Here is a 10,311-nt window from a genome sequence, read left to right on the forward strand (position 1 = left end):
GAAATGGACTCCTAGACGTAGAAAACAAACTTACAGTTACCAGCTGGGAAAAGGGGTGGGAAGGGATAAATTGGGAGTTCGAGATTTGCAGATACTAACTACTATATATAATAGATAAACAACAAGTTCATACTGTATAGTACAGGGAACTATATTGAATATCTTATAGTAACTTATGGTGAAAAAAATATGAAAATGAATATATGTATGTTCATGTATGACTGAAGCATTATGCTGTACACCAGAAATTGACACATTGTAAACTGACTATACTTCAAAAGTTAAAAAAAAAAAAATATATATATATAAATTCAATCAGTCAATCATAAGTACAAAGGGTCAAATAATCTGGCTTTTCCTAATTGCTATGGGAAGAGGGAAGGGAGGCACTGAAGGCAGGGCAGAGAGCTTGGTGGGAGGGAAGGGGACAGAAGTGACCCAGCTCAGCCCCAGTTCTGCCCCCGGGTTACTCTCACCTAGCAGGAGTCCCAGCTTTGTCTGCAGTGTTCTCCAGGACATCTGGGCTACCCACCGCTAATGAAGATTGTTCTTTAGAATGCCAGCTTGCTTATAAAGGAGCTTCATCCCTGGGAAATATGTAAATTGAGGAAACAAAGTATAGCTTAGGGCAAAAAGAAAGTGAATACACCGCTTGTTCAATAGCATCAATATTTTGAATGATACACCTGAGAACAAAACAATCTGAGTTTTCTGACACATATAGGTAATTTTAGCTAAAGCCTCTCCTTTTTCCTCCTTTGAAACTTGTATATGGCTTCAGGAAATGTACTTTCTCCTTCCATGTATCCAAGCTTTGTAGTTTCTGAATTTCTGAATCTGTTCTGCAGCCTTTGGCTTAACTCCCCTCTCTCCATGGCATCCTGATTTCCGCTGAAATGAATCTGCTTCTCAGCAAAGTCAAAGCATCCCATTTCATTGATCTAATTAATTGTATTTATTCATGGGTTCAGCAATCTTTTATTGATCTCCAAATGTTTGGCAGGTTCTGTGCCAGTTACCAAGGACACAAAAATGAAGGGACCTGTAGACTTTCAGAGGAGACGTAAACAAAGAACAGTACTCTCTTCGTGAGAGATGTGTAACAGTCATTGTATTTGAATTTTTGGGGAGCTCAGTGGGAGGGGTTGGGGTGGGAAAGACTTCACAGAGGAGGAACAGAGTGACCAGAAGCCTCCGGGTAAAAGTGGCGGAGGATGACAGTCCAGGCAGAGGAAATGACAAGTGAAGACAAAGGAGCCTGACAGCGCATGGACGTGATGGGCACGGATCATGGGAGGCAGAGAGGAAGCCACAAAGCTAGTTGATGCCAGCTCATGGGGGCCCTCGGGCCAAGCTGAGGAATGGTGGTCTTGTGCTCCTGGCACTGAAGATGCCTTCAAAGTATTAGAGTTGGTGAATGATGTGACCAGATCTGTATTTGGAAAGGAAAAAGCTAGCTTGGAGAGCATGGAGAGAGCACTGGGGAGAGGTTGGCACCAGGAAGAGCAAAGTAAGACATGTCATCATGTCCGAATTGAGAATGTGCCAGTAATAATGCCCCTGGGAACATTTTCACAGCTGTGCTCACACGGATGTGCCAAGATGTGTACACAGAGGTGTTCACTGCACCGTTATTTGTAATAGAAAATGGCCAGGAGTAACCTAAGTGTCCACCAGGAGGGGACTGCTTTTGCTAATGCAATACCCATGGCAACCGAATATCTTGTGAATGAGTGACACAGCTGTGTGTGTGCTGATGTGGGGTGTCTCTGGGATATAAAGTGCAGTGGAAAACCAGGGGGCTGAATGGTGTGTAGACAAGGTTGTCATCTTGTCATTTGTTTAAAAAATGGTGTTTTTTTTTTTTTTTTACACCAGGAGATTGACACATGCACAACACACACACACACACACACAAACACACACACACACACGCACACCAGGATTCAAGACAGTGCATTGGTTGAGAGCATGGGAGCTGGAAACAGATGGCCTGAATTAAAATTGTGACACCTTCATGTACCACCTGTGCACTGGGCATTCTGTGTCATCTTTAAAGGGGGGTAAATAATAAGCACACTTTGTAGGTTGTGAATATTTAAGCTCACTGGTACATGGAAAGTGCTTAGAACACTGCCTGGCACATAACGTGATTAATAAATGCTTTTAAGGATAAACCAGTTATTAGTTTATGATAGGCATAGAAGTTTATTAGTTTTATTATACACGTATTTCTGGAAGAATACACTCGGATCTGTTAACAGGGGTTGCCTCCAGGCAGGAGGTCTGTTCTTTATAATTCTGGTACTGTTGGAAGAAAAAAAAAATTAGATCATTTTAATCTTTAAAACAGAAACTGTTGCTAAGTCCAACAGTTGGCAGAGGTGGTGGCAGAGGTGCTGGTTTGCCTTCGGGAGAGGGTTCCAGGGTGGAAGCGATGGGGCGGGGCCAGGGCAGGGCCAAGCCAGGGGCGGGGCCAGGGCGGGGCATAGTGGAGGCTCCTCCCACAGCTGGGAAACTCGGGGTTGGGGATGTTACACTGAGGAGAGAAGGCAACGACAGGGAGGGGTGGTGGACACAGTGTTAGTCGTTCTGAAAATTCAGTATTTTACAGGTGGGGAATTTATGTGTCTTCCTAGAGGAAGGGGGGAAAAACTATCTCATCTCCAATACACACCTGTGGCTTTCTGAATTATAGCTGAGTTTTCTCATTTTCAGCTGCTTGCCAGGTTCTCCTAGCAACTGCTTTTTGCTAAGCAGTTTTTTTTTTAACTGCTAGAAATCAACTAAAAATAAAATAGGAACTTGTAAAGGTTTAATATATGTCTCTTATTGCACATGCCTAAGAAATTGTAATTAATGTCGTTAGTGGATTACAATGACAGTCTGCTGATCTTGACCTACTAGCCTGTCGTTCAGGTGAGACAGTTATGACACCTCCTCTCCGCAGGGCGCGGGGTTCAGGCTGGGTTTTTCCCTCACTCACAGCAGCGATGGACCATAGATGTTCTCCGTGGCCACCGCACGGTTCAGCGGTCGTGTTTGTAGGATAGCTGGAGGCCAAGTATAGGGAAGGGAAGTTGAGCGCTCATATTAAGGAGATCTGTTTTATAGGAGGTGCTTCCCTCCCAAGTGTCACTTAATTCACCTGTCTTTGCTCTTCTGGAAGGAAATAAATGCTGAGCCCTACAGGACTGTGGGGGAGTGGTGAGAGGGGATGGGAAAAGACTGGGTGCGGGCTTGAGTGAGGACAGCAGCCTTCTCCTTGCAGATCTTCCTGGAGGGCTAGAATTAAGAAGAGCTACGTACCGGCAACATTTCTGGGGTTCTGGATGGAATCTCATCAAATTGCTTTCAAAGTGGGGTTCCAATCTAGAATTTCTGAATGTGTTTGGCAAACTCTCCCACTTTTGTTCTGTAAGCAGTGGCTCCCCAGAGCCTTTCTGTTCAAGAGTTCATTGACCTCCTGTGTGATGGAAAGTGACTCAGGAGCTCAGCCCCCTCCCAAGGATGGGGAAGTGGGGGCTAATCTCAACATACAGGCGAGAGTCTCTTCTATTTCGAGGCCTGGTAGAGTCCTCCTCCATGTTCCTTGTGCTGGGAACATTGCCATTACCCCCTGCTCTTTGCCTGCCTGGGTGAGGCTTAGTTTGGTGTCCCATTCCTCACAGATTTCTTGTTTCTGTTTCTTTCTTTTTTTTAATTGACGTATAGTCAGTTACAATGTGTTAGTTTCTGGTGTACAGCACAATGTCCTAGTCATGCATATATATATATACATATATTCATTTTATTATTTTTCATTAAAGGTTATTATCAGATATTGAATATAGTTCCTTGTGCTATACAGAAGAAATCTGTTTTATTTTGTTTTTTAAACTATGTTTCTTGTAGAGGATTTATCCTCTTACACCACTAAGGCTTCTGAATGAAGCATCTCATGAGGAAGTATGTTTTTGTTAAACTCTTATTAATGTTGGTGAAATCTTCATAAGGCATGTTTATTCATCAAGGGTTATGTGCTTTTGTTATAAATATGCCATGGTTTAGTGGCATCATCAATAGCTCCAGTGGGGAAAAGAGAAAATTCTCATTGATTTTGCTTAATGGACCACTTTTATGGTGAAAATGGGAAACATCTTCAAGTAATTTTTTAAACGCAGGATTTATTTTCTTGATTTTCCCTGTCTTCAGTGAACTCAGACATAAAGCATATTATTCTTCGAGTGACCCAATTTAGTCAAAGCTGCTTTTTGCCTAATTTTCTTTCTTTCTTTTTTTTTTTTACAAACTGCTTTTATAGTCATAGGGATTTCCCTTAAGGAAGTACTACACGCCAAACTATAGCTCCCCAAACCGAGTCCCTTTCCCCTCTCTCCTGTCCCCTCTCCTCTCTCCCTTGTACCTGAAAATTAAGCATGACCCTAAAGTTATGGCAACGCTGCGTTCACTCCTCACTTTTCTTTTGATTCTTCCACGTTGTGACGTTAGTGAGACAGAATCTTTCCCATGGTGCTTATGGGGGACAGACAATCCCTGTTCACAGCGCTATTGTTTGGTAAACACAGTTGGTATGTGTTTGCTATTCTTTAATAAGACGAATGTTTTTTTCACTAAGACTTCTGAAGGGCTCTAATGTTTGCATGAAGCCCTACAGGACGCAGCATCACAGGACGATGAATGGCATGTCTTTGAGCACTGGCAGCCCCAAGAAATACAGAAATAGTATGGAAAGTATATTTTGATTTTAAAAATTATTTGTCATCTGTTTTTTTCAAGGTCTATGATAATTTTCAAAGGATTGAAACTGCTCCCAGCATCAGAATGCTAGCTCCCCTGCACGTGTTCCTGCTTTCTTTTTGTGGCGGTGGTTGGGATGGGAGGCAGAAGACCTGGCTGCATTTGCCGCCTTTGTATTTGATTTGCACCTGGTGGGCCAGCGGGGGCTCCCGTGGCTCCTTGGTTTGGGGGGAGAGATGTCCCATGTGCCCAGCCAGCCCTGAAGCCTCGTGTCCTTCCGCAGGCCCGTTCATCAGTGTGGTCCTGTCCAAGCTGGAGAACATGCTGGAGAACTCCTTGCACGTGAACTTGCTGCTAATCGGCATCATCACTCAGCTGGCCAGCTACCCGCAGCCCCTCCTGCGCTCCTTTCTGCTCAACACCAACATGGTCTTCCAGCCCAGCGTCCGCTCCCTCTACCAGGTACCACCTGCTGCCTGAGATGCGGCTGAGCCAGCTCCTCCCCTCCTCCCCCCACCCCTGTCACACTGCTGTTGTTCAAAGACCCTCTGTTCTAATCCATTTGCTCCCCTTCCCTGTCCCATTACGCTGGGGGTGGTGTCGATGATTCTAGAAAAACTGCAAAGCTCTGTTTAGTTTGATGTCCTGAGAGTGCCCTCCCAAGAACACCCCGGCAGTTAGAAACCTGCAGGGGCAGGCTGTGCCTGGCAGATGTATTGATAATGGAGGGCGGAATTCTGTTGTGAAGCATTAACGACATTAGTGCTGGTTTTGACAGGTCCTTGCATCTGTGAAAAACAAGATCGAACAGTTTGCTTCCGTGGAGAGAGACTTCCCAGGCCTCCTCATCCAAGCCCAGCAGTACCTGCTCCTCCGCGTGGACGTGTCCGACCCGAGCCCCGAGGCACTGACCAAAGGTCCGCCAGGTTCCTCCCCTGTGTCTCTCCATCACCTGCTCCTCCGGTTCCCCAGCTTCTCGACTTGGGGTCGCAGGTGCTGCTCCAGCTCCTGGATCCTAAAAGCAATGAATAGATTTCCATTTTTACCCAACAGGGAGGTGCCTCTTCTGAGTGTCCTTAAACCGAAAGGAAGGTCTGCCCTGCCCCACACCTGGCCTGGTCCCCATTTGGAGGGCCTAGCAGGGCATTTGTTTTCGTAACTCAGAGTAGTTCTGAGAAGGAGTGACATGGGGTTATTGCCAGGCTAGAAGAAATAACTTAGTACACATGGGCCAGAAAGCAGTGTTATGTGCACACCCTGAGCGATTTTTTGGCCAGTCCTACCCCGAGGAGGGCATCCATTCTCTTTATTATGTTTCCAGAGACTCTCAGGCCTCAAGTAAATGTGCTTTAGGGCTGTAGAAGGTAGAAAGCATTCATCTGGACCGGGAGTAGTAAAGTTTATGTGCACCTTGAACCTCCGGAGAGCACCTTTCCAGCTGCTCCAGGGCCCTGGCCGAGCGGTTGGTGGGGAGGGCAGCGTTGGGGGAGCAGAGCTGCCAGGGCCTCGCTGGTCAGCTTGCACAGATGTGACGACAGTTGTCTTTGGAGCTGTGGCTTTGGCCTTGGCGAGTGCAGACCAGGGGATGGCCCCTAGCGCCCTGGCTTTTGCTTCTCTCCCCCAGGACAAGTCAGGCTTCTTCGTGGCAGGTGAGCCGTGGAGGGAGCGGGGCTCTCAGTCCTGGGCTAAAGCACGTGACCAGAAACAATGCGGAGCGTGAGGCAGAAGGTTCACTCGGGCAGCTTTAAGGCTTCGAGGGCTTGACCTCTGTGTAGCTGTTTGATCTTGGTCACTTTGCATCTCTGGGCCTCATGTGCTTCAGCTCTTAAGTGAAGGGTTTTCCCTCCATCTCTGGAGCCCTTTATGTCTGTAGGACTCTGGGCGTGACAGGCCTAAGGGCACGGCAAGGCAGACTTTGAAAGAAACGGGGGCCTTCTGTCTCTGGGGAAATGCAGGGGCTGCTTTGAGCATTGACCCTGAAGAAGAGGGAGGGAGACCACCTCTGTGTCTGTGGGAAGGTGGCCTGCGGGCCCCATGTGGCCTCTCCTAGCAGTGTGGACAGCTGGCCTGTTGGCTGTGTCCCTCCTGAGCAGGGGCCCATGCTGCCGAGACTCACCCCACAAGAGGATATGCATCAGTTAGCATTTGTGCAAAATAAACCACCACAAAAACTCCAGGGTTCAAAACAAAGCCATCACTCAGGCTCGTGAATCTGTGTGCTCACCCTGGTGACCTGCTGGTCCCGGCCACGAGGCTGACGTTGGCGCGATTGGCTCGTGGGCTGCCATCAGCGGGTGGCCTTCCTCACATCAGTGGCTGCGGGCCAGGGCGATGGGGATGACAGGGCTCGTGTTTCTCATCATCCAGCAGGTTAGTCCTGGCTTGTCAGCTTCATGGCTGTAGGATTGCAGGAGCACACAGAATCTCTTGGAGCTGTAGCTTGGAACCCCACAAGGTCGATTCCCCTGCATTCTGTTGGCTGAGCCCAGAGCAAACCCGCACCTCTCAATGTAAAGAGTTGCAGGGACTTACGGCAATTTCTGCAGTGTCTTCAAGTTGCACTTCAGGCTTGGTCTTCATTTGTATTTTGCAATTTGTAAAGTACTTTCCCAATTTTTATTTTCGAACAGCATTGTGCACGGCATTGTGCAGTGGGCAGGAGAGGTGCCATTAGCTTCATTTTTTTTTTAAGGATTTTTTTTGTTTATTCATTTTTAATTTTTTTAATGGAGGTGCTGGGGATTGAACCCAGGACCTCACGCATGCTAAGCATGTGCTCCACCGCTGAGCTATACCCTCCTCCTGCCCCTGTTGGCTTCATTTTCATAAGCAGGAAGCTGAAATTAGAGGCCCAGGGTGGTCAGCCAGGATCACAGAGCTCAGGGGCCTGGTTTGAGGATCCGAGGACACACACCCTGGCCGGCCCCCTGGACCCACACCATCTGGGTGAGGGTGGGGGGCGCTCACACTGTGTGCTCTGTCCTGTGCTTCAGGCTGTGTGATGACCGTGGCTGCCAGATATGTGTCTGGGGACCTTGTTCCCACCACATAAGGTTGTCAGATTGGGCAGCACTGGTGGATGGTTTCTAAGGTCTGTGACGTCCCAGGGGTGCAGACTTGTAGGCAGCTTCTCTCGGGATAGAAGACTTCCTTTGATGGAGTTTTCTAGATTAACCTCCTCACTTCTTTCAGGTTAGCAAAGTGACTCCCTCCCCTCAACTTTAAGATTCTCTAAACTTGCAGAACGTCAAAGGTTTCTGTCCCCTTGGACAGAACTGACTCCCAAAGCATCGTGTGGGATGTGATCACCTCTCAATGAGTTGAATCTGGGAGCCTCATTCTCACCGGGACACAGGACAGTGAATGACCAGAGCCCCGTCACAGGCTGTGTCCTGGGGGCCCAGAGTCTCTGTGCAGTGCCCCATCTAACACCGGGGAATGGTTGTCTCTCCTGACCTCTCATGTCTTTGCAGTCATCTTGAAGACCCTTTGTGCAGCTTTGCGGACCCAGGGCAGCGTTTTGGGAGATGGCTCCCGATTCTGACACTGACGCATACCTCCCTGCCTCCCCTCCTCACCTGCAGACACCATGCTTGCTCGTGGGGTCCCTTTACGCTGGGCGTAGCTCAGGGGCCCACAGCCGGGGCTGATCCCTCGTCCAGGCCCTGCTCCCTCGTCCAGGCCTTGCGCCTGCGGCCTCCCGGCAGCCCTGGTGCAGGACAGGCTTCCTCACTAACACCTCAGGCAGAGGTCAGAGTCCCTGAGACTCCTCACTTCCTGTGCCCCCCGCCACGCTGTCACTACTGACACTGTTGGTCTCTGAGGCTCGGCCCCTTGCCAGGCTTTTCGTTTTCCTCTCGAGTACTTTCCATACGGTATTTACTTTCAGTATTCAGAGTCCTTTCACTGATCTCTGGTTCTGGAAGGGGGTCGGGAAGGCATTATCCCCATTTTACAGAAAAGGAAGCTGAGTCATATGGTTAGCTAGTTGCCAGGTGGGGGCCGTGACTTGGGGCTGCTGGTTTTTAGAGCTCAGTGGTGCTTTGCGACTCACAGAAGGCCAGTCCCCGGCTGACGGAACGGAACCACCGTGGGGTGTCCCTGCCACTCCTCCAGCTCCCTCACTGGGCGGCACCTGCCTTCATTCATTAGTGGACAGTTTTAGTTCCTGGACTCAACTGGATAAATGAGCTTGAGCAATGACACTTTAAAAATTCATAGATCAAGCTGGATAAATGATCCACAAAAGCCCTCTTGGGGGAAAGAGACGAATTTGAAACGGGAAGATGGAGATGAAATGAACCTGCTCCGGGGAGATCAGGTGTCGGGAAGACCTGACGTGGGTCGCTTCCTCCCCTCGTTCATTCAGCAAGTGTTTAGTCTCCCCTGTGAATCAGGAAGTACGCTGGGGGCCACGAAGGACACATCACGTAGGGGCTCAGCTCTCAGAAACCTCAAGGCCTAGCTGAGGAGAAAGAACCTAAACCACAAGGCAAGGCTGAAGGGCACTGCAGCCCTGGTCGGGAAGTAAACGAGTCGGGGGCTGGAGCAGGGGACCACTTCCTGGGCAGGAAGTCGAGGTGCTTTGTGAAGTCAGCGGCAGCTGAATTGATGGTGATACGATGGTTGACACCTTGTGTCGTGATACCTGTTGACTCATTTAATCCCTAACAACTGTGAGCTTTTGACAGATGAGGACATGGAAGCACAGAGAGGTAGAGCAAATTGCCTGTCGTCACTCCGCCAGTAAGTGGCAGAGTCTATGCTCTTAACTACTGCACTGGTCCCTTCAAACCTGGCGAGGTTTAGGTGTGCAGAGCCGTGGGGAAGGAATGCCGGCGGGGGGAACCGGCGTGAGCAGTGCGTGTCTCGGTCTGGGGCTTGTGCCCGCGGTGTCCCGTTCCCCACCGTATCCAGGCCAGCTTCCCTGGTGAGCCTCGTGGGACCCTTTGGAGAGCTGAGCGGCTGGAGGGCTGGGGTAGGGGTGCTGAGGCACGGTCCTCAAGACTGGCAGTGTCCTCAAGGATGTCAACACTTTTGTCCTCACTCTGTTGTCAAGACATCTTGTGAGTTTCTGCTGAAAGGTGGCAGCAGATTCTCCACGTTTCCAGTTCTTTGTGGCACGAACTGTGATAAGCTCTAATCTAAAAGGATATTTAAAGCAGTAAAGTGGAGGACTTTTTTTTTTTAACACTGAAGACTATACTAGTGAGATGTGGAAAGAACTATAAATGTCAAGAATTTTTAGTACTGTAGTTAACGACACTCTGAGAGGAGTGTTAAAAAACGGGGCTGAATTCTAAAAAGCAGCCAAAGTAATGAAGAGCTGGAATATAATGATTTATAAGGAGTAATGAGTCTGAGTTGGGGGCAGAAGAAGGCATAAATAATTCCTAGAAATATAAAGGCCAGAGATGCTGAGGAATTAAACAGTTGGGAAAGTCAAACTGTTTTAATTGGTAGAACTATTTAGATGTGAAAATGCAAATCACTGGAACATGTTGAAGTTTGGGCTCATATGGTCTTAGGCTCACATTAGACCCGAGACTGAGCTCGAAAGCCCTGGAAACT

General features: G+C 48.5%; 1 protein-coding gene across 3 annotated transcripts in view; it reads left to right on the plus strand.

Annotated features, from left to right (window-relative positions):
* The window catches only part of FAM160A1 (family with sequence similarity 160 member A1), a 230,540-nt gene that overhangs the window by 212,885 nt on the left and 7,344 nt on the right, over nt 1–10,311 (plus strand). For all 3 annotated transcript variants that reach the window (XM_032464806.1, XM_032464817.1, XM_032464828.1), the window contains exons 11-12: nt 5,024–5,202; nt 5,519–5,657. In XM_032464806.1, coding sequence (XP_032320697.1) covers nt 5,024–5,202; nt 5,519–5,657 — 318 coding nt within the window. The remainder of the gene's footprint in view (nt 1–5,023; nt 5,203–5,518; nt 5,658–10,311) is intronic.

This window comes from Camelus ferus, chromosome 2 (assembly GCF_009834535.1).
Source record: "Camelus ferus isolate YT-003-E chromosome 2, BCGSAC_Cfer_1.0, whole genome shotgun sequence".
Lineage (NCBI taxonomy): Eukaryota > Metazoa > Chordata > Mammalia > Artiodactyla > Camelidae > Camelus > Camelus ferus.